The following is a 26,675-nucleotide window of genomic DNA, read 5'->3' as shown; positions in this document are numbered from 1 at the left end:
GGGCAGAGCCACAGGAAAAAAGAATCTGATTCCTGAATCACTGGCACTGCGTGCCAGGGAGTTACCCAACAAACAGGAACAATTGCCTCAGACTGTTATGTGAGTGGAAATACATTTCTGTTTTGCTCAAGTCATTATACATTTTGGGTCTATTTTTAATAGCAGTTTACCTGCCTTAAGTAATACAGAAATTAGTGTCAGAGAGGGAGTGCTAATGCAAGAAACACCTAAAACAGGTGGCATTTACGTAGTAGTTGTGCCATGAGAGTTAAGACAATAGAGCAGGCTGCAAAAATGGTGACCCATGTTATGCAGTGGCAAAATACTTGTTAAAACTGTCGCCCACAATCATTTGGAAGGCAGACCAAGATGGGCCTGTAGCTCTAGGGGGAGCCATTAGAAATAGACAGAGTGTTAGCACATGTTAGAGTTGAGCTCCTTGCTACTTACAACAAGTTGCGCTGCTAGAAAAATGTGGTCCCTGGCAATAATTGACCAGTTTATAAGCAGAAATAAAAGAAAAGGAAGACAGCCCCCAAATCTGGAAAAGTGTATTGATTCTAGATCCCAAATGGAAAGAAATAAGACTAAAGAAAAAAAAATATCCTAGACTTAGGACAAAAACTCATTAAGAATTCCCAGTTAAATATGGGGCACCTGGGTGGCTCAGTCAGTTAAGTGTCTGACTCTTGGTTTTGGCTTAGGTCTTGATCTTGTGGTTCATAGGATTGAGCTCCATGTCGGGCTGGTGCTGTGGCATGGAGACTGCTTGGGATTCTCTCTCTCCCTCCCTCCCTCCCTCCCCCCTCTTTCTCTCTCTCTCTCTCTCAAAAATAAATAAGCTTGAAAAAAAAAGTTAAAAAAAAAAAAGAATTCTCCGTTAAATACAGCAGCTCAGCCCCTGTAGCAAAACTCAGATTAAGGGTGTAGCCTTTCTACCCGAGTCTATCATTCAGATGACCTCAAGGTAGCTGCCATTAAGTTGAGAGAAAGCTATGGACAGGAGGAAAAAAATAATTTAGGCTTCAGAATTATGTCCAGGAAAAAATTTGGGGTGTGGTTACTGGCACTTGGAATCCAGTGGAAGCAAATAAATCAGAAGATTACTAAGTTTTGTAGGGAGTTGTATTACTAAGGAGTCACAAGCTGGGATGAAATCATCTTTGATTGGTCAAGCTTGCCCTTTGTTCCTAGATTTGCCTGAGAAGAAAGTGGGCTAGGAAGGCTGTACAGTCTTTCAGGAGTATACTTCGGAAGTGGCCCAAAAGGATAATGGACAAGGAAGGATATCCAAAAGGATGGAGCAAGGGGCCTTAGAGAAAAATAGATAATGAAACCCTCCCAGAGAGCAGATTAAAGGACTAAGCAAGGCGTTTATCCCCTCTTACCTGGCAAAGGGCCTTCACACTGCCCACCTAGCAAGATTCCATTGTGCTATTAACCAAGGACTCTTTCCCATTCTCCCTTTTTCTGAATGAGAGTTTTATTGCAGTTCTCAAGTCCCTGTTCCTCCATGGCATAGCAAATGCAGATTGGAGGAGCAAATAACTGGGTCTTTTAGTTAATAATTGTTGGACCATCAGGAGCCACATGTAGATCTGATTGAGGAGACGTTGTGTTCTCCAGAGTCCCAGAATTTCAAGTGGTTGTAGAGACTGAACGGAGCTCTGGGTTATTTTCCCTAAGGAGGACGTGGGTGTAGGCTCTCTGTGCGGGATGAAGGGTGCAAATGGACAGTTGTGTCTGGAAGGGAAGACTGATAGATTGACAGCTATTTACTAAAAATCCATTTCCTCTTCTTCTTGAATGCACAGCTAGGCCACAATTCCCAGGCTACATGTGCAGTTGGATGTGTCTATATGAGTGAGTTCTAGCCAACAGAATGTGAGTGGAAGTGATACAGGCCATTTCCAGGTCAAGAAGGTTGTGTGTCCCCACCTTACTTCCTCCCTCTTCTTTTGGCTGGACATACATAATGATGAGGTCCTGGACCCTTGGGGATAGTACAGCCACAAGCTGGAAGGCGCCTGAGTTTCTGAATCATCACATGGAAAAGAGCTGTCTTCAAACTGTTGAGTAAGTAAAAAATAAACTATTGTTTTTGAACAATTATAAGTGTACTTGTTACCGCAGCTTAGCCTACTTAATTAATACAAGAAGGAACATGGTCTCTCTCTCTCTCTCTCTCTCTCTGTCTGCTTAATCCTTTCTCTCTCACTTAAGTCTGGTTGTCATTGCTCTGCTGTATGTATCCCAGATGTTAACTGGCATTTCGTTTTTCCTTGAGTTCTAGATGAAACTAGAATAAACTCTCAATTCCTCCTTCTGTGGGTATCCAAAGCCTTTTCCACAATGTCTCTGAATTCCCAATGGATCTTATGGATTCCTTTCCTTCTTGAGTTCTTCAGCTCATGTGGTCTCTGTTCTGTTCCACAGTGACCAGACATGAAACTCAGACCCTTTTCTGACTCACACACGCATACACATCACACACACCCCGCACACCAATTATTTATGGGCATGAAAGTTTGTGTCGAGGATGACAAGGAAGAAATGGAGGAAGAGCTCACAACCATGGTTGTGCAAACTTTAAATGGAATGTAGGTGTTGCCATTTTTAAGTCACCCACCGGTTCGCTTCACCCACTCTGAACTTATCTCCTTAGTTTCCACTCTTCTCTCTCTCTTTTTCTCCTTCCTCTTTTCTTGTAACAGGAACCAGACAAAAGCTCTTGGAGATGGACAAATGAACAATCTGGCACTCTGGAAATACTAATAAGGAGATGTCTTTTTTTTTTTTTTTTTTTTTTGAGGGGGAGAGGGGCAGAGAGAGAGAGAGAGAGAGAGAGAGAGAGAATCTCAAGCAGGCTCTATACCCAGCGTAGAGATCAGTATATAAAGTGTGGATTGTGTTCCAAAAAGATCAAAAGCCAAACCAAAGTCCAAACCAGACAATGACCTTCACTCCTAACTCCTGGCCCACAGGTTTGATGCAGGCCCTGAGGACATTTATCTCAGAGGGTCTCATTGGGTCTTTCCTCTCTGACTTTTCCTGCCATCTTGACAGATCTTCTTAGCTGACCTGTGGTTTTGTATGTGGTTCTTGCTCCCCACTCATTCAGATCTAAGACTTTGTTCCTCTCAGTTCCATGCTCAGGCCCAGCCCTGGGAAGTCCAGCCTGGTCAGACTCCCAGAAAGGGAAAGTTGGATGAATGACAGCAGCCTGGGTCAGCCCTCCATTGCCCACTTACCAGTAGCTATAACTTCTTTGGTTTCTGAGCCCCCTGTTATCTTGGCAGATGGTTGGTTGAAGTCTCTAGTCTGCAGAAGCAGGGCTTCAAATTAGTTGTACTCTTCAGGGTCCAGTATCCTAATTTCAGGGGCTCACTTGCTCCCTGAACTGTGGCCCAGCACTACCTATGCCTAATTGGAACCACTGGGGTATTTGCTTAAGTTTTTTGATCTATACTCTCTGTGCTGGGGTTCTGCATGCTGCCTAGATCTTGTAAGCCTAGTTGTCCTTGGAACTGGACAATATCCCTGAAGGACAATATCCCCCTCTTATTGGTGGGCCCTGGTTGGTTCCTTTGTCTAAATAAGCTGATCACCCGGAAGTAAAACCCTGCTGCCTGCCTGTCTTCCAGTGTCCCCTTCTTGACATTGCCCAAGGAGGTCACTTAGAAGCCAGCTGAAGACAATAACTTTCTACATCAGGTGTGTACCCAGGACCACCTGCCTACTAGTTCTCCCAGCTGTGGGTTCTTTCTGTGGAGTCCTGAGCTTACAGTCCCTGATACCTGCTTCCTGATCTTCAATTTAGTCTTGATGTCTTTCTTGGAATCTGTGACCTTAGCTCTTTTACTTCCTCTCTCTTTTGAACTGACCAAGCCTTAGAGAGGCATCCGCAACTCCCTCTAACTCCACACTGTGTTGCCAGATTTGCAAATAAGAATACAGGGTACCCTGTTAAAATATAAACATCAGATAAACAATAAACAGTATCTGCAAGTCCCATGCAATATTTGGGACTTACTGACACTACAGATTTATCCATAGTTTATCTAAACTTCAAATCTAGGTGTGTGTCTTATATTTTATTTGGTAATCTTACATCTACAGTTCCTTATAGAAGAAATGGTCTTAAGCTCTTCCTTAAGCATACATAGGTGGTCCTATGCCATAGGATTCCACCCCCATCCCACCCCCCCCCACCCCAAGCCAGAGCTGATTGGATCAGGGGTGAGCACTTGTCCTAAAGGCAGCCAGTCCACTGGCTAGCCCACAGGCTATAAGATAGCCTAATATATAAAAGTTTTTCACAAGTGGGTTAATAGTGATCAAGTGACCTAACCAGATGCTGTCTCTCAGGGCTCTGAGCTCAGTGAGAGAAGGTGAGTCAGTTGGTAGGAGGAACACCCCCACACCTACCTCCCACGTCTTACTACCATGCAAATCTCCAGATACTGAAGCCTGCTGGAATCAGCTTGGAAATTTGGGCCCTGTACCTTTTGCTGCTGTCTGCCCCTCTGAAATCTCAGTTCTGGCATCTTCCTGTCCCCATCGTCCCAGTGCCTAGCTCAGGGCCTGCACATGCCTGGAGATGAATGGATGCATGCATGTGCTCTCTTTTGGGTTGAGGTGGTTGTGTGTGAGGGGTTAGAAGCCCTGCCTATGGCTTCTGGCCTTGCATCCTCTGCTCATCTAACCTTGGGCATGTTACTCAAATTACCTAAGCCTCCATTTTCTCCTCTGTAAAATGAGGGTGGTATTATTTGCCTGTTGTGAAGTTTAAAATAGCAGATGTGTGAAAGCCTACACATAACAAGCCCTCTAAAACATTTAGTGCATCTAAGTAGAAGGAAGTTTTTTACGGGAGAGTTGCACTTGGCGAGACCTCTTGTAAGTAAAAAATAAACAAACCTCATGATCCAAGGCTCCTCCTAACAAAGGATGGCAGCCTTTTATGTTGGCCAGCTGGCAAGAGAATAAGCAGAGTTTCTAATTCACTGGCTCTCAGGTTAAAACCTTTGCAATTTTGAACAAAGTCTTAATTTTAGAGTATTTGTATATGCAGCCTTTCAAAAGTGAGTCTTTATTATCACTTTTACATTACACATAGATCTATCCCAATCACACTCGTTTAAAATTCTCTGAACTCCATGATTGGAGAGAGAGGAAAATGAAAAATGCACTTTGTGATGCAAAACGGATCATTCTTCATGTTTCTGCACAGCTGCATGTCCCCACATCGCATTAGCCTCTAGATCTGCTCAGCATTCACTCTGGAATTTTTTAAATGTCATAACAGCGTGCTTTCAAAATAATATGCTCGCGCACCCCCATCCCCAAGCGTGTAATATTGTCAGAATGTTTTATCTGGTGCCATATATCTTGCACATGACGGATCCATTTCCCCAAACAAACCATCACACATGTCCACACTGTCTATAAATTTTGAATCTTGACATCTACGCTATTACCCTCTGACGTTTGGATTGGCCTGAGTTGGGCATAATTGGGGGGCGATGTTTTCAAGGAATGAAGGAGATGTCACTCTTTCTTCCTGATGGGTCCCCTCTGGAGAAAGTGATGTCAGGGACACGCAAGACTTAGCCCTGCTGGAAAAAGCTGCAGAGGCTCTCCCCAGGGTACCAGGAGATTAAGCAGGCCCAATCTGTAAGCATCCTCACTCCAGGGGTGATAACAAGGTCATTCTGTACTTAGGTTTTGGCTTTATAGTAAATACATCTGGCATCGATAGAGTTTCCTTCTTTCCAAAGTGCTTTCCTATTTATGATCTCATTTTGCTCTCACAGGAGGAGGAAAGGTTGCTGGTTAGAAAGAGAAAACCTGAGTTTCTCCTGCTCTGGGGCTAGGCAGGTCACTTTACCATTCTCATCTGTAAAGGTTCTTCATCTGTAAAGTGGTATCATAATTGCTGTGGGGTGGGTAGGGTTGTATGAGTCCAAATGTCCCTGTGTGTTGAGCAGGAAAGTGCTCTGGGAAATGCAAAAAACTATAGATAGAAATGTGCTGTGAGGATAAAAGTCATTTACACAACCTGGAAGGAACCTATGAAGTAACACAGTAAAGAGGTTTTCAGCCTTTGTCTTGTGAAGGCCCTCACGTGAATCGTAGTCAAGAACAGGAAATATTACTCTGGCAGGCTCAAATTTTTGGTCTCTCACTTCCAAAGGCACCTAAATTATAGGTCGAATGTCATTGCTGGTGTTGGCTCTTTTCTTTCTCACTTAAGAAAGCACATCAGAATGTAAGCAGGAGAGATATTATTATGAGGGTAACCTTGACTTCATTCAACTTATTTTCCAAAAATACAAACTCAGGATCCTTATATATAGTAAAACCTCGACTCAAATTGACTTAAGCAAAGGATAAAATTTACAGACTTGTGTAATAAAAGAACATCCAGGACCAGAAACTTCAGCCATGGCTGGATCCAGGGACTCAAATGGTTTCATTAGGACTTACACTATCTATCTCTAGGTTCTACTTTCTTTTGCATTGACATTTTCAGAGTCTCTTCGTGAGCGATAAATGACTGCTGGCAGCCTTAGTCTTGTATTCTCAAAGTTTAGCACCCTCTGTGAAAAGAGAGCCTTATTTTCCCAATAGTTCCAGCATAAATGCTAGGATTAAGACTCATTGGAATGACTTGGAAGTGCTGCCTCCTGTTCCTGAATCAGCCCTTGGGTTTGGGTCAGTGGGATGTGTTGACCGGCAGGGACTGTATTTTCTCTCCCCATCTCCATCTTCCATGGAGGTAGGGTCAACCTTATCTGAACCAAATAGTCTAAGAGTGGGTGTGCGTTATTCCCCAGAGGAAAATTGAGGGGCTGTTACCAGGAACCAGGAGAACAGAGGCTGGGTGGGCGAAACCAACAGATGTTCACTACAGTAAACATGGTACTTAGACCATTATTAAGAAGAACGCACAACTCATATCACAGTTGGGTTGTGACTTACCAGTGTGTTAGAAAAGCATGATGGAAACCCTCTATCTAGTTCGTCTCTCTCATTTTCCACATTTTCTTATAGCTTGGTAAGTTTGTTTTGGACATAATGAGCTGAAGTTTTATTTGTGATTTTGATACCTCATCAGAGGTTTTTCTTAATGTAAGGAGCCAACCTAAGGGGTCTTCTAACAAGTTTTCCAAGAAACAAAAGACCCTTCCAAAGGTGAGGAAGAGATTCCTAAGGCATGCTTCATATAGATAGCATCCATACTTCTTGCTGTGGGAAAAGAGGCCTTATAAAATGTAATACCTTTGATTTCCCAGCTTCATCGTGACCTAGGGGCAGTAGAAGGAAGTGCAAGTTTTATGACCTGGATTTAGAGACAAGGACATTGAAGTAGAGAGAGAAAACCAGGTTCCTGTGTCGACTGCATGACTAGCTATATTCCATGGTATGACTTGAGGCACTTCGTAAGGCCTACTCTTTCCGGAAACCTCTAAAACAAGTAGTCTCTGCCACCGATGTGCTTTCTTAATGAGATGTGTGTAGTTTAACTGGATCAAGGCATTACGTTGCTAGGAGGTCAACCCATAATTAATGCTTTTTTAGGTTTCAGTTCAATTCAACAGTTATTGAGGGCTTATTACTTGTATCACTTAGGGCACTTTGGGTTGCAAGTAACAGAAAATCCAGGTCTAATAGTCTAAAAATTAAAAAGAAGTTTTTAACAAGCCCCATGGTAAGGTGGCCTTCAGGTGAGGCTTGATCCTGAGGTTTACCAAAGACGTTTCTTCTCTTTCTCCTCAGACTTCTAGGCTTTCTACTTCACCATAAGACTGGCTGCCTTATGATCACAAGATGGCTTACAGAATGTTCTGGGAGGTACGCACTTCCTTATTTCCATCATTTAGGAGAAAAAACATTTGCTGTTCAACAGTTATAAGGGTAGGGCAGTTTTTTTCCCCAGAGAATATCTCCTCATATCTCACTAGCCTAAACTGGGCCATGTACTACTTATTCCTAAACCAAAGTTTTGGGCCTGGAGGATGGGATATGTTGGTAAACAGGGACCATGCCTGGCACCACCTTCCCCAGACACACATGGGCTGGAGGTGGGGTGGGGTGGACAGGGGTCTTGCTTGAATGGAAATCCATGTACTGTCAACAGAAAGAAGGGAAATAAATGCAAAAATGCATCTCATTAGGCTCTGGCTTTCTATTCGTGACTAGAATGGTATTAAATATTTGTCAATACAAAAGAATCAAATTTCAAGGACAGAGAGTATCATTTTATTTTTGGACGTGTTGAGTTTCAAGTGCCTGCAGAATACATGGGCAATGCTGCTGAGCAGAAAGTTAGGAATAAATAAGGACGCAGTACTCAGAAAGTCAGGTCTCGACTGGTGATATAGATATGGTAGTTCAAGAACCGACAGTGGCGGCAAGTAGGTTCAGGACGAGTGCCCAGGGGCAGTGCAGAGCCAGAACCCAGGAGTAGCGCAGGGTGAGTGAGAAGGAGCCCTGGCAAGTACAAAAGCAGGAAGGGGGACCCAGGAGGCTGGAGAAATCGAGGGGACATGCACCGTATCAAGAAGGCCCAGAGGAAGAGCCGTTCATGAAGGAGGGAGGCCAAGTTAATTGAGGCCTCAGCAGTGTGTTCAGTTTGACAGCTGGGAGGTCATCGGTGGCCTCTGTGGACGGAGAGTCAGGGAGGAGAGAGGGGAAGTGAGGCGGTGGTGGCAGTGACAGGGTCCCTCACCCTGCAGACCCTGTCTGTGAAGGTCAAGGGAGAGAGGGCAGAATTCAGGGAAGAGGGAGAAGGCTATCTTTTTCCTAATAGGGTCTTAGAGAGGAAGTACTTTTTGTATCAGGCCTCTAACCTATTGATGCCCTTCTCTCTGGACGGGGCGGACAGGTGTGGGCATAGCAGGTGTGGGCTGGAGTTAATATAGACGGCAGGCCACAGCCTACACACCCCAAGTTCTTCCTTCTCCCAGACTAGGTAGGGACAGATGGCACCGCAGGTACCCAGTTACCTTCCTGCTCTTCCTCTCCCCCGGTCGGCCCACAGATAAACTCCAGTGGCAGCCTGGGCATCCTGGGGGATAGTAGTTTTCTCCACTCCTCTCCATCTCCTCCCCTAAAGGAAGGTACTGGGGCCCCTTCAAACTCCATTCAAGGACCTCCCAGACTGCCTAAAACGTACACTACTTACCATAATGTCCAGGCTCCCCAAATCTTCTGGCTTTCACACTTAACTGTGTCTTGCAATTCAACCTTCATCTATTTCAAAATCTCCATTTGACCTGCAGGAGTGTCTGTGCCTTGGGGGGATCTGATAAACATTCTTCGGTAGGCCTTAGCCCCTTCCTGTCTTCCGTTTTCCTGTGTCAGGGGACTGGGAACCCCCTCTCCTTTTTGGGAAGTGCCCCTGCTGACCCCTTCCTCATGTCTGTCCCCATGGAAAACACCCCAGACTGGTGTGGTGACGGGGCCCTTGCCGGACTCCTGCTATTTCAACCACTGCTGTTCAGTCCGCACTTCAGAGAGCAAATCTCAATGAGCCTGTTTCTGAGAAGGGGAGTGAGAGTTCACAGCTTCACAGGAACACGACACAGTTATCGCCTCTGGTTAGCACCTGGGGGCACTAGGTCGGGCTCCCTCCCCTCTAACCATCCCTGCTCTCTGCCTCAGACCTGGGTGTTTATCGAAAGTGTGAGCCACTTCTGAGGTGCAAAATGAGGCTTCCAGGAAATGCAGGAGGTCTCACAGGCGTTTAAGTACTTGGCTGGGGCTAAAGCTGCCCTCGTCTGGGCTCCTGGCGCTGGCTTCTCTAACAGGGGAGCTATTAGCTTCTTCCCTAGAATGGTACCCCACCCCACCCCACCCCTCCATAGTGGAGCATCAGCTACTTTGGGTCACCCATGCTCTTGGCTTTGCATTTTTACCTCTCCCTGTTCTGCGTGACAACTGATTTTAGCAGGAGACCAACCTGTTCTGTGCTCAGCACTGTGTACCAACAGTAGGACCACAAAGGTAGCTTTTTCCTACCTGTAACTGCCTCCTTATGCTAATGATCTGGCCCCAAAGGCAAGACTTCTGCAAATAAAATATTTAGGGAACCAACCAACTTTGTGTTCAGTTCTTGGAGGAGGAATAACATCAAGGCAATACAGTGACCCGGCATAGTCCAGAGCTGTGCTTTCTACTATGGTGGCCACTAGGCACATGTGGATTTTTAAGTGTAAATTAGTTAAGATGGAATAAAATGAAGAACTTAGCTTCTCAGTCATCCTCACCGTAGTAGGTACTCTGTAGCCACATGTGGCTAGGGGCCACCATATTGGACAGTGCAAAATTATTATTTTTACTTTGCAGAAATTTCTGTTGGGCAATGTTGGCCTAGAGTGAAGGTTGACTTCAGACAGTAGGTGTAGTTCCAGGTGGGACTGGAAGGATAGCAGAACTAGAGAGAAGAGGAGGGGAAGGGGGTCCCAGATGGGTGAGACTGTATTCAGAGGTTAGAATGAATTTGGCCATGTTGGGGCAATCCCCAGGAGGAGAGGACTAGGGGATGATCACAGTGCTGATCTGACGGGGTCCTTTTAAGGGTACCATGGGTAATATTTGCAAAGGCCTTGGCATAGTTCATGGCAAAATAAATGTTACCTATTCATGATGTTATTCCTTATTATACTGAAGCTATCTGTAAGTTCACTGCTGTTATTATTTCTGCTTCCCTCTTAATTAAAAAATTTTTTATGTGATTGATTAGTCAGTTTTTTCCCTTAATGATTTGTGTTCTTTGTGTCTTATTTAAGAACATTTTCCTTACCCCAGGATCCTTCCTTACCCCAAGGTAGTCTCTCCTGTATTTTCTCCTAAAAGTATTTTTAAGCAAAGTGTTGATTGAAGTATAATATGCTTACAGGAAAGGGCATAAGTTATAAGAGCTCAGCTCCGTGAATTATGGCCCAGTGGGGGCATTGATTCCTGAGGTCATATATTTCAGCACTCAGCAGAGTGTTCTAAGTTCTTCTAAGAGCCAGGGCTCCTTCCAGTTTGTCCTGCTGCTTCTCTGAGAGATTAGTTGGAATCCTCTTTTCTTTAAGTTCCGTGCCAGTCCCAGCCTCCTTATCCAAGCACAATTGTTGTTTCATGGAATCTGCAGCCCCTTGGGGGACGTTTACAATGTGCAAAGGTCCTGAGGCACAAAGGAAGTTCCCTCAGAGGAAATGGAAGGGGAGGCTGGAGTCCAGAAGGAGGGGCATTGATGAGGTGGAGGGTGGGACAGAGTCTCACCTAGCACAGCAGTTTAGGGTTTTTAGACTTTTAAAGCCTGTCTGCAGTTGATAGGCCCCGAGAACTGGTGATTATGACACACAACAAAATCTTCTTTAGAGATTTTTTAATCTATTACATTTTAAAAAAATTTTTTATTATTTAACTCCCCCATGATTCCAATTCTACCTAATTCCAAAGACAAGAAGAGAGACCTGGTTGGCGATGAGATCATATAATAGAAACGTTTTGTTTTACTCTGTCTCCCCTGACGAGCAGTTCCTGCTTTGCTCTTACTTCCTTAAGCCACTCCACAGCTTTTTTGTGCCAAAGAGCTGGGGGAACCCGTGGGGACAGGCTGTTTTTACAGCTGTGCTGAACTCCCAACCTAAGAGCCGTCCATCCCACTCCTCACACACTCTGGCGACTGGGAGGGAAAGGATGTAAATCACGCCCTCCCCCACGACTTCCCAGTTCATTTGTCTCTGAGCCTTACCCTGGGGCCTCCTAACTTTGGACTTAAATATTGAGCCAAAACTGCCAAGAAAGGTGACTCTTCAGCATAACAATAAGGCCTACCCCACGGCAAATCTACCCTCCCATCTCCAGGCGTGCCTTGCTTTACACAATCAGAGCATTGACAAAACCCCGAGACTGATAAGGCCACACACTGGTCAGGGCCGTCGCCTCTTCTTTGGGAGGAAAAAACCGCTTTTCTCCTACATTCAGTGAACTAGAAGGTCTCCAAGGACTCCTCCAGTTTTGACAGTCGTGATTTTATGAAGATGTATAGATATCAGATTCTTAAAAGGCACTGTGGGAGTTCACCAGTAATAACAGAGCTAACATTTATTGTGTTCTTTCTGGGCTCCAGATACAGTGCAAAGTGCTTTTCTTGGGTTCGTTTAGTCTTCAGATAGCCTGTAGGGTCAGGTCTCCTTTCTCCCAATCACCAGTTAGCAGTCGATTAGAAGAATTGACGTGCTGCACAGCAGAGCAAACTAGAGGGCATTTTCTGGAAACAAGTAAGGCCCAGCTCCTTGCACTCAAGCAGGTGAAGGGCCCCAGCTCCCAGACTGCACGCTGTTTCCAGCCTTTCCCCTGTGGGGACCTGTGCTCTGAGGCAACCCTGTCCTTCTTTCTCTTTGAAATCTGCGGAGGTCTTGCAGCACGTGCTGCTTATGTTGTGAACTTGGGCCAAGACAAGGTCCTGCAGAGGCCCCACAGCCTCCTCCTCCTCCTTTCTCAGCACTCCGGTGCTCCTATTTTGACCATCCGCTCTCCCGATAAGCCCTCCCAGCCTGCAAAGGTCTCAGTTGCCCCTCAGTATTGGTCTGTCTGTCTGGTGTCTGTCTTTCTCTCTTTTAACAAGAGTTGTGGAGATTGGGAGCACTCCTACTGCCCTGGTATTGTCATTGCAAGCATCAGTGCCACAGACACCTTTGCCACAGGCATTTTTGCCGTGCAAGTAATTGGCCATAAGGCAGTTGCGCCATAAAAGAAAAAAAACTAATTGGCTGGCAATTTAGTTTCATTTCTCCATTGACGCAGTACTCCCATTTCTTTTGTTATATAAATCTGAGCCCTCCTAGTGGTCTATACAGTGGCACACTTTTGAACCCACATTTCCCATAGAACTTTGGAATGTCTATCAACAGACATGTGACAACATGCCAAAAGCAAACACCGGTATGGAAGGCTTTCACAATGCAACACAAAGCTCAGTAACAGGTATCCATCCTTGGATTCTGAAGTGGCTACCCCTCTTAATGAAGGAAGACGTTTTAGCAGAAAAGAAAAAGTGTGGGGCGCCTGGGTGGCTCAGTCGGTTAAGCGTCCGACTTCGGCTCAGGTCATGATCTCACGGTCCATGAGTTCGAGCCCCGCATCGGGCTCTGTGCTGACAGCTCAGAGCCTGGAGCCTGTTTCAGATTCTGTGTCTCCCTCTCTCTCTGCCCCTCCCCCGTTTATGCTCTGTCTCTCTCTGTCTCAAAAATAAATAAACGTTAAAAAAAAATAAAAAAGAAAAGAAAAAGTGTGATGCTGAATGAAAAGACAAACGAACGAGTTAAAAAAAAACTATATAGTACTATAAACAAAAGATTTTGAAGACAAGTGCTTAGGTACAGTCTGCAAAATAAAATCAGTTATTTGTACAGTGTTGCCATAATCTACACTATACGTTTTGAATATATTCAAATATTTGGCATTTTGTAATAGTCTTTTAAATTTGGTTATTCATTTTTCATGTTTCATTATGTCCTTTTTAACGAATGTCCTTGTTTATTTATTTATTTATTTATTGTGATTTTATCTCTTTTATTTACTTTGAGAGAGACACAGAGCACGAGTGGGAGAGGGGTAGAGAAAGAGAGGGAGAATTCCAAGCAGGCTTCACATGGTTAGCACAGAGCCCGACATCAGACTTGAACTCATGAAACTATGAGACCTTGACCCGAGCTAAAACCAAGAGTCAGACGCTCAACTGACTGAGCCACCCAGGCGCCCGTCATTTTATCTTTTATAGCAACATTGTCTTATGGCCAATTAGTTAATGTGGCCAAAATGCTTCCAGCAAAGATGTCTATGGTGAAACTACCTAGAGCCCTCCCACAGACAGCAAATGTACTAACGCCTCACATATGTCTCAATTACCTGTATTAAGAGTCCTCAACTCAATACTTTCAGGAACAAGGCAGGTAGCATGATGCATGAGGCCCACTGGCTGGGCACTGGGCCCCACTGATCAGCTCCACTATGTCTGTTGCAAAATTCTAGCAGGAACCACAGGCCCAATCTAATAGATTTTTTTTCTTGAGGTGGGATGAAATCTCTTCATTTTTATGTGTTGGCAACTATTTCTTTTTTTTCTTTTTCTTTTTTAGAGAGAGAGTGGGGGAGAGGGGCAGAGGGAAAGAGAGAGAGAGAGAGACAGAGAGAGAGAGAGAGAGAGAGAGACTGAGAATCTCAAGCTCAGCATGGAGCCTGATGAGGGGCTTGATCCCACAACCCTGGGGTCATGACCTGAGCTGAAATTAAGAATCAGATACTCAACCGACTGAGCCACCTAGGCACCCCACTGATACATATTTTTAGAGATGCTCATTTCACTCTGAGAAGGGGCTGCTTTTAGCAGGCAAAGCATAATTAGAGGAAGGGATGTTCAATAATCAGAAATTGTGGTTTTTTATTCTTGGCTATGGTCCTAAGCATGCAGTTGTTTTTCTGATTTTTTTTTTTTTTTTTTTTATGCAGGGTTTTGACGTTCAGGCAGACCATTACTCTGTTTTTAAATTCCATTTGTTTGAGTTGGGCACGTGTGAGTTAATAATGAGGAAGTGTTATGGCAAGGGACACTCATGACATCACTACTACCTGGGCTGCCGAAATCCTGGAGACCTTGCCAAGCCCCAGTGAGTTGCCCCGGGCCTTGCAAAAGCCAAATCACTGAACAGGAAGGGTGAAGGACTTGTTAGTAGGTGCAAAGTTTGGGGCATTCTGTGTTTTAGTGCCAAAGGCGAAACATCTGGCGAGGTGTAGTTGACTTAACTCTCGACTGCAAGGACAATTTCAGTGCAGTTGAAATCCTGGCCATGCTCTGTCAAATTCTCCAGAAGTCACACATTGGGATGTCTATAGGGACCTGGACGGTAACATAGAAGAGGCTACATGGTCCAAGGGAGGGCTCCCTGTCCCGTCTTAAGGGAGAAACCCCTGCTCTATTCATGCTGCTTGTTGCTACGTAGAAGGAAGGACCAGTGTTGCCGAACCAATCTTCAGATTTTCCGAAAGGAGCTGCAGATAGGGATTTTTAAATAGTAAGCCTTTCCTTTTTTAAATGTTGCTGTGTAATTAGAATTTAAAAATGCAACCACCCACAGAAAGGGAGAAAATATTTGCAAATCACATATCTGATGAGGGACTTGCATCTAGAATATATAAAGAACGCTTACAACTCAATACTGAGAAAAACAATCCAATTTTAAAATGGGCAAAGAATCTAAATAGCTATTTCTCCAACGGACATATGTAAATGGCCAATCAGCAGGCGAAAAGAAGCTCAACATGATTAGCTGTCAGGAAATGCAAATCAAAACCACGAGACGCTATTTTTTATCTACTAAGATGGCTAAAATAAAGAAGAAAGATAATAGCAAGTGTTGATTGGGTTGTGGACAAATTAGAACCGTCGCACATTGCTGGTGGGAACGTGTAATGGTGGAGCCCCTTTGGAAAATAGGTCAGCACTTCCTCAAAAGGTGAAACGTAGAGTGACCATATGACTCACCACTTCTATGCCTACATATATACTCAAGAGAAATGGAAGCATGTCCACACAAAAACTTGTCTGTGAATGTTCGTAGAAGCATTATTCACAATATCCAAAGAAAGTGGGAACAACCCAAATGTCCATCAGCTGATGAATGGAAAAACATTACATGGAATATTATCTGGAAAAAAAAAAAAGGAATTACTACAACATGGATAAACCCCGAAAAAAATTATGCTAAATGAAAGAGGCCAGTTACAAAAGACCATATACTGTAAGATTCCATTTATGTGGGGCACCTGGGTGGCTCGGTTGGTTAAGCGTCTGACTTCGTTAGACGAAGTTCTAAGTTTGAGCCCCACATTGGGCTCTTTGCTGATAGCACAGAGCCTGCTTCAGATTCTGTGTCTCAGTCAGTTAAGTGTCCGATTTCAGGTCAGGTCATGATCTCATGGTTCATGAGTTCAAGCCCCGCATCGGGCTCTGTGCTGACAGCTTGGAGCCTGGAGCCCGCTTTGGATTCTGTGTCTCCCTCTCTCTCTACCCCTTCCCCGCTCATGCTCTGTCTCTCTCTCTTTCAAAAATAAATAAAAACATTGAAAAAAAATTCCATTTATGTGACACCTCAAGAAGAGGCAAATCTATAGAAAGTAGATGAGTGGTTGCCTAGAGTTAGAAAGGATGGAGAGAAATAGGAAGTAAATGCTAAAGGATGCAGGTTTCTTTTCAGGATGATGAAAATGTTCTAAAATTGAATATACTAAAAACCATTGAGTTGCATACTTTAAGCAGGTAAATTGTACGGAAAGTATGGAAAGCGAATTATATGTCAATAAAACTGTTATGAAAAAGGGATATAGTGAGAGCCGCACAAAACATATCTGCCAAGCTGTCAACTTTGAGCCTTTTGATTAGAACTTGATCAAATGCACAGCAGGTCTGGAAGGAGCTGGTCAAATACAAAATTCCTAGGAAATTGGAGAGGGGGGTGACCTGCCAGTTCTAAAGTCACACGCCTATTTAGTGGCAGACCTAGGGCCAGAGCTTGTCTCTTGACCTTTACCTCTCGGCCATGCTGTTTCTATCCAAAGCCCAGCTTTCAAGGCTCAGCCAGGAAGGGATTGTGAAAAGTCAACATCAGGAACAGCTGGATATACTCTCATCCCTTTCCCACATTTTACAAAGACTTCTCAAGGAAAGGATAAAATATGGTAAAAAGAAATCCTCCTTAAAGGAAGAGACAGACATAGTGCTTTCCTGAGCCTCTTGTGCTATATCATGGGAAGGTCTGCATGTTTCAGTCACTTACTCTGTATGTTCCTGATTCATTTACACTTAGCTCATCATTATGTTGTTTGTGCAAGAACCATTTGATGTCCAAGAAATCCTTGGGGTGTATTTAAGTTAAAAAAAAATTTTTTTTTATTTGAACTGAAGAACTGAACTTTGCCAAGAGTAAATAGAACTCAGATATCAAAAGGCCTGAGTTCAGTTTTCACTGAATACAAAGGGTGAGTGGATTCTGAGCTGAGCCAAATGCATTCTCCCACCCTTAATTTATAGTACATTGTTTTGGCAGACGCTACAATCCCCAAAGCTGGCTTTTCTTCCCCCATTCCTTTCTAGGGTGTAACCACAAGCCTATCTTTTGGTTAACTTTACAAAAAAAAAAAAAATAAGGCCATATTGTAACAATTTATGAGAGCCTCACTCATCACTGGTTCTATAACTATCAATTTTATTAGTACAAATTGAAATGTTTGAAAAGGTTAAACCTCTCCTCTGAAGTTGTGATTTTGTTTGATATCCTACAAGAATTTTTAGTTTTTCAGTCCTTTTATCTGGGGTTTTATCAAAAGGGATGTTGCCTGCTTTCCCCCATCTATGGTCAGGCCATCAACCAGTTATTAAGTTGAATACTGGAGGGCTACTCTGCCTGATGTGCTCAGATTTTGAGAATAGAACACGTCCTTCATTTATTTTTAAAGGAGAAAGGGTCAGAGAAATGAGTAGTATTTTGAGGGTTTTTTTTTTTTAATAACAAAACCAATCTTGAAGCAGAGCAAAATTAAGATCACTCCAAATTCTGCCACCTCAAGATAAAGATTGTTAGCATTTTGTAAATCATTTTCCTTATTCTAAAAAATGTATCTACATTAGAAGAGATAGATGTATATATAGACTTATAAAATGGGATATTACATTGTTTTGTAATCTACTTTTTCCATTTCTTAGTTCATGATTAATTATCAATGTTAATAAAATTATATCTACGTCATGCATAAAATAAGATTCAGTTGTACAGTTGGGATATAACTGAAATGATTCAGTGAGGAGTTTTTCGATGGCAAGTGAACAGCAAATCCGTGTCAAACTGACTTAAACACAAAGGGAAATGTTTAGGCTGACACGTGAAAAGCCCAGTGGGAGATTTGGTTTTGGGCATGGCGGGATTCAGGGCTCAGAGACGACTATGAAGTTTCTGCTTCTTTTCTTCGCTCTCTGCTCTGCCTTTGGCTGCTTTGGTGCTACTCACGTGTTGCACATAGAGGCAGCATCTCCAGAGAACATGCATCCAAATTCTTGATTGGCGGAAGGAAACAAAGCTCTGTTCCAGTGCTCACCATGAAACTCTCGTTGGCCTAGTCTCATAGCAACCGCTGGTCCTTGACTACAGCTTATGCCTAGGTCATGAAAGACTCTTGGAATCCCAAGTGTTTCACTAGAATAACATAGACTGAGAGTGAGGGAGCAAGGGAAAGAAGAAAGGATGCGTCTTCAGAAGGAAGGAGAAGGATGGTTACCAGAAGAGAACGGATGAATAATATGTGGCCAAAAGAACAGTCCCATAATTCATACACCTTAACATTTAGAACTCACCTGTATTGTTTCCTGGGGCTTTTGTCACAAAGTACCACAGACTGGATGCCTCAAACAGAACGTTGTGTTCTCACAGTTGCGGAGGCTGGAACCTGAAGATCAAAGCAGGGTTGGTCTCTTCTGAGTGTCATGAAAGAGAATCCGTTCCTTGACTCTCTCCTAGCTCCTGGTGGTTTGCGGGCAATCTTTGGCTTGTATGGAGATGCACCACCCTGATCTCTGCCTTCATTTTCACTTGGTGTTCTGTGTCCAAATATCCCCTTTGTGTAAGGATACGTCATATTAGATTAGGGATCCAGCACCTCAGTATGACCTCATCTTAATAATTATATCTGCAATGATTCTATTTCCAGATACCATCACATTTTGAGGTACTGGAGGGTCGGGACTTCAACATGTGAATTGTGTGCGTGGGTGGGGGGGTTAGTTCAATGTATAATAGGTTTTCCCACACTTAATGTTTCTGGCCTCATCTAAGACCCATCTAGTCTGAGTTTGAATGATGAATCTGGCTGCCTCTTTCTTTCCAGTGTATGGGTTAGGAGGTTGGATGAGGTGACCTCTAGGGTCCCTTCATGAAAGTGTTTGGGGGGCTAGGGATCCATCCTGCTGCCTGAATGTATACCACAGAGCCCCACCACTGACTAGTCACTTGGGTAAGTGACTTAGCCTCTGCAAACCTCTACTAGACTTAACCAGTAAAATGAGGATAACAGTCCTTTACTCATTGGGTTGTTGTCGGCCAGGCTCATAGCACTCAGTAAATGTTAGGGACTCGTCCATCTCTTCAAACATGTGAGGACCGAAGAGTCAGAAGAACCTGCTGTGACCTCAGTGTTCTCACCTTTTGTGATGATTCAAACTCAACCACCTCTCTCGGAGTTTGTCCCAGAAGTTTCAAAGGGGGAGGGGTGCCTTTTTCTCCAGCAAACCGGAACTCAAATCCAGTCCAGGGAACACCAAGTATTTCTCTTTCTCCTCCAAAGCCAGATGCTGTAAATTCTGAGCAGACTCCTCCCAGACGATGTGATTACGAAATACCTGTTTCTTTTATGTCCCATTTGTCTCTCTGACATTTCCTTTTTTCTCTTACAACTTGATCTTTGCCACCATCTATCAGATGTGGTCTGGAAGCAGTCATTTTATTTACAATCTCTCTCTTTTTGGCTCTAGAAATTTGGGGAAATGGAACAGCTGTCTGCTGCCTTTCAAGGCGCCACATCTTTTAGTTCTTTCATACTTTTTCTACAGGGCCTGATTTAGCTTGTCTAAATGCTTATTGAATAAGAACCAGAACTTTAAGTTCTTACAGGCAGCAGAAGCTATTTGATATAGGGGTATTAGGTCTTCCCTGAAGGTCAAAGCAACCAGTATAGATCACCTTTTAAAAACGTGGTCACTTTCACTTAGCAAATATTTCCTAAGTGCTGACTCTGTGCCAGGTGCTGTTCTGAGCACCAGGGTCCCTTACCCTTGAGGACTGTACATTCTAGGGACATTCATTCATGCAGAAAATAGACAATGAGAACCTACTACATGTCAGGGATTGTCATTCATTAAACAATACAGATACCGTCCCTGCATTGATGGCTATGTTGTGTGTGTGTGTGCACTTTTGTGTGTGGAAAAGAGGGGACAGAAGACAATACAAGTACATTTTTATTGTAGTAAAAGGTGATAAGCACTATGAAAAAAATATAGCAGAGTAAGGGGGATTAGGAGTGGTGGGGACGTTGCTTTTAGTTTTTAATTTTTAATTTTATTAAAAACATTTTAATATAATTTATTGTCAAATTGGCTTACATACAAGACCCAGTGCTCATCCCAACAAGTGCATTTTTCAGTAGGGTGGTCAGAGTATGTTTCTTTGAGAGGATGCTACCTAAGCAAAGACTTGAAGGCAAGGTGAGAGAAAGGTGAGGAAGAGAGCCGAAACGTTTGGAGGGAGAGCAAGGCCAAAGGCATGAGTGTGGCCAGCTTTTTCAAGGATAGCAAGGAGGCTAGTTTAGCTGGAGCAGAGCAAGCAAGGTGAGAACAGAAGGAAGTGAGGTTAGGGGCAAATCAAGCAGAGCTTTTAGCTTGAGTGACACGAGGAACCATCAAAAAGTGCTAAGCAGAGTAGCAAACCGATCTCAGACTTCAAAGGATTGAAACGCTGGCTGCAGTGTTTCCGCTGGACTGTGCAGGTGCTGGGTGGCAGCAGGGAGGCCAGTGTGATCAATCACACAAGTGCGTCAGACCAGAGCAGGGACAGGTGGGGTGGGATCAGAGATTTATTTTGAAGACAGGCCAACACGATTTTTTGACCGACTGGATGTGGCGTTTGAACGGAGAAGGCAGGGATGACTCCACGGTGTTGTCCTGAGCACGTGAAAGAATGGAGTAGCCACTGAGATGGCCAAGACTGATGGAGCACAGTTTTTGTTTTGGTGAGTTGGGCCGGGAGCGTGGTTCAGATATGTTAAGTCTGAGGTGCCCGTTGCTCTTCAGGTGGAGTGGCTAGGTGGATTTTGAAGTTGCCCGAAGAAGCGATTTTGGGGGACATCTCTAAAGGCTCAGCGAGACCCCGCAGCGGTACTATCGGAACTGACCTCGTTTCCCCTCCTCTCTGCCTTCCTAAGGGCAGGAACATCCCTGGAGGGTAGTTCTTCGCGCCCCAGCCCCTTTAGCCTGCAAAGCCCCCTTTTTTTCCTCTTTGGGAAAAGGCGAGAAAAACCAACAGAAATGATGCTCCGTGGCACGTCCTCCACCCCTTAACCCGCCGCAGGGGAAGAGGCAAGGCCTGCTGGGGTGGAAACCCGGCCACACTTCCTGCTTCCCGCCTCCCTGACAGCAAGCCTCGGAGCGGCAGGCTTGTGGGCGGGGCCCTCGGGCGGGCGGGGCCGCGGCGCGAGCGCTCGCCACAGAAGGGGGCGTGGCCCCTCGGCTCGCGCGCTTGCAGCCTGCGCGCCTGCCTCGCTCCTTCCTGCTCTTCCCAGGGTGATCAGCTGGTCTGCGCTCCCCTGACGTGGGCCGGGGCACGTCACCGCCGAATGGCAGCCTCCAGAAAGGCACCGCGAGTAAGGTGAGGGACTCTGCCGGGGAGCCGGCGTCTGGGCAGCGCGTGATTCCGGGCGCCGGGCGCGCATGTGGCACCCCGGAGGGCTGGAACTAGAGGGTGAGAAGCGGCAGGCGGCCCATCACAGTCCGGCGAGGGCCCTGGCTTTCGGGAGACCCCCAAGCGGGAGCAGGGGGAGGGAGCCATGCAACCGGGCAAGTTCCGTTTCGTTTCAGGAGGGCTGCGGGCACCCTCGGGCAGCCTGGTCCCGGTTCCCGGATGAGCGTGTCCGCGGAGCGGCATCGCTGGGTCGGAGGGGCGGTGGCCGTGTCCCACCTCTCCCCCTGGCCCAGCGGGAAGGCCTAGGCTGTTGCAGGAACTTGGCCCCTCCAGGCGCCTCCAGGTGTCCTGGGAAGTGGAAGAGCCCCTGCTCTCGCCCTCTTCCCGGGGAATATAATTCTCAAATTACAACCCTTGCAATACTGATACCGGCAATTCGCCTTACTGATCGCAGCCGCCACGAAGATGGGGAGCCGCAGGCCCATCCCCACCCAATTGGTTTCAGAGACTGTGTAAGGGAATACTTCGGCATAATCTCTAGAAAGATCCCACCAGTAACCTGCCCTGGGCCCTCCCTGGGCACAGGGAGGTGAGAAGGATAATCTCCTGGTCTCAAACACATTTCAGTTATACTCCCCCCCCCCCCCCCCCAACCAGGGTATACTTATTGCAGCAGCTAACAAAGTGGGAGACTGAGAAACGTTCAGAGATCACAAAGGCCGGAACCCAAATTCCCTGCCATGCACATGGGATCAGCCATCCTCAGACCAGTTGAGACTTGACTAAATACACCTGGCAGCATGGCCGGGCCCACTTGCTGAACGCGGACCATGGCTTGTACTTGTGATTGTGAGTGGACAGATCCAGAGCTGACCTTGACCTGGCCTTGGGCTATCTATGGCATGCTTGGGATGAGTAGAAAAGCAGACCTGGCTTGTGGAAGGATGTGGGGCCTTGTGGCAAACCTGGTGTGGAAGGAGTTGCCAGTATGTTAAGTGCTGGAAATGGGGTTAGGTTAATGTGAGTTAGGTCCTAGACCCATAAGTAGCTTTGAGGACCAAGATTAGATTATAGAATCACAACATTTTAGGGGCAGAAGGGTCTTTTGGCATCAGTTGGCAAAGCCTCCACATGCAGAAGGCAACTGAGAGACTGAGAAGGGACATTTGCCCCAGGCCCCTCCCCTAGTGGCAGAATTTGAGTGCTATTCAGTATAAAAATGAGAACTTGCATTTCAGGTAAAATTGATTTAGATAAAAAAGGGGTTGAGCTGACTTCTAGTGCAGCTCAGTCCAGGAGACCCACATTGGCATGAGACTTGGCCTCTTTTTTTTGTATCTCTTGATTCTGTTTTTTTTTTTTTTTTCGTAGTTTTATTTTTTATTTTTTTAAATTTACATCCAAATTAGTTAGCATATAGTGCAACAATGATTTCAGGAGTAGATTCCTTAGTGCCTCTTACCCATTTAGCCCATCCTCCCTCCCACAACCCCTCCAGTAACCCTGTTCTCCATATTTATGAGTCTCTTCTGTTTTGTCCGCCTCCCTGTTTTTATATTATTTTTATTTCCCTTCCCTTATGTTCATCTTTTTTTTTCTCTTAAAGTCCTCATATGAGTGAAGGCATATGAGTTAAGGCATATGAGTTTTGTCTTTCTCTAATTTCACTTAGCATAATACCCTCCAGTTCCATCCATGTAGTTGCAAATGGCAAGATTTCATTCTTTTTGATTACCGAGTAATACTCCATTGTATGTATATACCACATATTCTTTATTCATTCATCCATCGATGGACATTCGGGCTCTTTCCACACTTTGGCTATCGTTGATAGTGCTGCTATAAACATCGGGGTGCATGTGTCCCTTCGAAACAGCACACCTGTATCCCTTGGATAAATGCCTAGTAGTGCAGTTGCTGGTCGTAGGGTAGTTCTATTTTTAGTTTTTCGAGGAACCTCCATACTGTTTTCCAGAGTGGCTGCACCAGCTTGCATTCCCATCTTGGCTCTGTTTTCTTAAGTGTTGGCTTCGTTCTCAGGCAGACTTTGTCCTTATGGAAGGTATGATGGTTCTAAGCTGGCAGCCCCAGCAGAAATAGAGACTTCTTTCCTAATGGCTGAAGCACAAATCCCAGATCTGATTTCCAGTAGGCTGACTTGACCTAATGTTTATCCCTGAACTAGTCGTTGTGATCACAGGGATAGATTGCCCAGGCGTGGGTCCCAGAAGTTGGTGGGTGAGGGGATGAGATTCATACCAATTCTGTGGACTGAAAATGGACATGAGACTGTCTTAGATGGAAACCATTGTGCTTTGACCAAAGGAAGGAGGGAGGGATGGATTTGGGGTAGGAAAAGGCCACATTTCCCACTTCTGCATCTTAAAATTTATTTCAGTCTACCCTTACCTTATTAGACGTGATTGAGCATCTTTTTTTTTTTAAGTTTATTTTATTTATTTTGAGAGAGAGAGAGAGAGAGGAAGAGAGAGAGAGAGAGCGAGGGCATGGAGGCGGGGCAGAGAGAGAGAGAGAGAGAGAGAGAGAGAGAGATTCTCCAAGCAGGCCCCGCACCATTAGCACAGAGCCTGACATGGGGCTTGAACCCACGAACCGTGACATCATGACCTGAACTGTAACCAAGAGCTGGATGCTTAACTGACTGAGCCACCCAGGTGCCCCATGTTGTGATTGAGGATCTTGATCCTTGTTTTGTCCCATCCTGAATGATAATTGTGCGTGATTCTCATCACCGACCCGGGTAAGGGGGAGAGTAAGCACAACCCTGCTGGCGTTTCTTTATAAAATGGGAGAAAGATGTGCCCCTCCCATCTTATGCGAAGATTGAACAGGAAGTTCTCTGCACGCTTTTTCCCCTTACCCACCTCTTGGCACATCACGATGTTGAGAACGTATAGGTCGAGGAAGCTCTGTGTTGGAAGTTGGGAGGCCTGGACTGTAGTTCTAGACTAGCTCTGTCACCCAGCTAGCTGTGAGGCTTTGAGCAAGTCATTTGGTCTCTGTTTCTCAGTTCCTTTGTCTAGAGGAGGGAGCTGAGTTGGATGGTCCCTGAAGTGCATTGTACCTCTAACATTTAAGGGTAGGTAGCCCTGCTTCAACTGAGAGCCTGAGAATGTATCTGTCCAGGTAAGTGAAGGGTGGCTGGATCTTGGATCCTGCAGACACCAGGGTGTGACAGGAACAGAACAACTGTAATGTTTAGCTGCTTTGTGGCCCCTTTGATCCTGCCAGGAAGGTGGAGGTAGTGATGCTCAGAGAGCGAGCTTGAATTGAAAATCTGTGAGCTTCGCCCGTCAGACCTGATTTCTTGTCTTGGCTTCGCAGCTACTGAGTATGTGGCCTGTGGCAAGTTATCTTTGTGCCTTCTCTTGTAAAAAGTGAAAGAATAGAGCTACTTCTGAATAACTTCCCTCCAGCCCTCTTGTCCTGTGCCCTGATTAACTTTGAATGTATAGAGAAACTGACTTCCTTGGCTCACCATCTGCTAAATGGGTATATGAAGTCAAGGGGAATCAGGTGAGACTGTGACATAGATCTCTGTCCAAGAAAAAGAGGTTTCTTACCTTGTAAAATACTATAGCAGCTTTATTGAGATATAATTCATGTACCACATTATTCACCTATTTAAGACATACATTTTGGGGCACCTGGGTGGCTCAGTTCGTTAAGCGTCCGACTTCGACTCAGGTCACGATCTCGCGGTTCATGAGTTCGAGCCCCGCGTCGGGCTCTCTGCGACAGCACAGAGCCTGCTTCAGATTCTGTGTCTCCCTCTTTCTCTGTCCCTCCCCGCCGCTCGCTCTGTCTGTCTCTCTCAAAGATAAAATAAAACACTAAAAAAATAAAATAAAACATACATTTCAGTGATTTTTTTTGAATAATCCTAGAGTTGTATAACCAACACTGCACTCAGTTTTAGAACATCCTTACCCCCTGCCAGAGGAAACCCTGTACACATTGGTAGGTGCTCCTCATTTTCTCCAACTTCACCCCACTGGTAGGCGGTTGCCAATCTACTTTCTGTCTCTATGGATTTGCCTATTCTGGACATACAACATACGGTCTTCTGTGACCAGCTTTTTTCACTTAGCATAAAATGTTTTCAGAGTTTACTATGCTGTACCAAGTCATCAGTACTTGATTCCTTTTTATTGCCAAATAATATTCCATTGTATGGATAGACCAGGTATTTATCCTTTCATCAGTTGATGGACATTTCGGTTGTTTCTACTTTGTGGCTATTATGAACATGCCGCTATGAAGATTCATATACAAGATTTTATGTGGGCTTGTGTTTTTAATTTTTCATACCTAGGAGTGGAATTGCTGGGTCATAGGATAATAATAATAATTATTATTTACTAAATGTTTATTTATTAATTTTGAGAGAGAGTGTTGAGAGAGCACATGTATATGTGAGTGGGGGAGAGGAGAGAGAGAGGGAGAGGGGATCCCAGCAGGTTCCGAGCTGTCAGTGCAGAGCCCTATGTGGGGGCTCTAGCCCAGGAACCATGAGATCATGACCTGAGCTGAGATCAGGGGTCAGACCCTCAACTGACTGAGCCACCAGGCGCCCCATTATAGGATAATTCTATATTTCACCTTTTGAGGAATGCTGGACTGTTTTCCAAAGTCACTACACCATTTTATATTCCCACCAGCAATGTCTGAGGGTTCCAATTTTTTCACATCCTTTCCTACACTTGTTATTTCTGTTCTTTTTGATTATAACCTTCCTAGTGGATGTGAACTTATATCTCATTGTGATTTTGATTGGCATTTCTCTAACGGATAAAGATACTGAAAATCTTTTCATGTGCTCATTCACTCTTTGAATATCTTCTTAGGAAAAATGTGTGTTTGAAAATGTCTGTTCAGATGCCGTTGACCATTTTAAAATTGGGTTGTCATGGGGTGGCTGGGTGGCTCAATTGGGTCAGCATCCAACTCGTGATTTAGGCTCAGGTTGTGATCTCACTGTTGTGGGATCGAGCCCCACATTGGGCTCTGTGATGGATGTGAGGCTTGCTTGGGATTCTCTCCCTCTGCTCCTTTCATGTATGTTCTCTTTCTCTCTCTCTCTCTCTCTCAAAAAAAAAAAAATTGGGTTGTCTTTTTTTGTTTTAATTTTTTAAAATGTTTATTTATTTT

The 26,675-nt window shown here is 44.8% G+C and overlaps 1 protein-coding gene across 4 annotated transcripts in view; it reads left to right on the top strand.

The window, feature by feature from the left end:
- The first annotated feature begins 20,723 nt into the window (after positions 1-20,723).
- The window catches only part of XPNPEP1 (X-prolyl aminopeptidase 1), a 58,677-nt gene continuing 52,725 nt past the window's right edge, over positions 20,724-26,675 (top strand). The window contains exon 1 of one of the 4 annotated variants that reach the window (XM_042960440.1): positions 20,724-20,835. In XM_042960440.1, coding sequence (XP_042816374.1) covers positions 20,801-20,835 — 35 coding nt within the window. In that variant the 5' untranslated portion in view covers positions 20,724-20,800. Of the gene's footprint in view, positions 20,836-21,350; positions 21,471-21,540; positions 21,564-26,675 lie in introns of those variants that run through there. The other 3 variants (XM_007087198.3, XM_007087201.2, XM_007087199.3) reach the window with 3 other exon arrangements.

The sequence above is a fragment of the Panthera tigris genome, chromosome D2, assembly GCF_018350195.1.
Source record: "Panthera tigris isolate Pti1 chromosome D2, P.tigris_Pti1_mat1.1, whole genome shotgun sequence".
Lineage (NCBI taxonomy): Eukaryota > Metazoa > Chordata > Mammalia > Carnivora > Felidae > Panthera > Panthera tigris.
The sequence above is the reverse complement of the archived record's forward strand: the minus strand, read 5'-3'. Positions and strand labels throughout refer to the sequence as shown.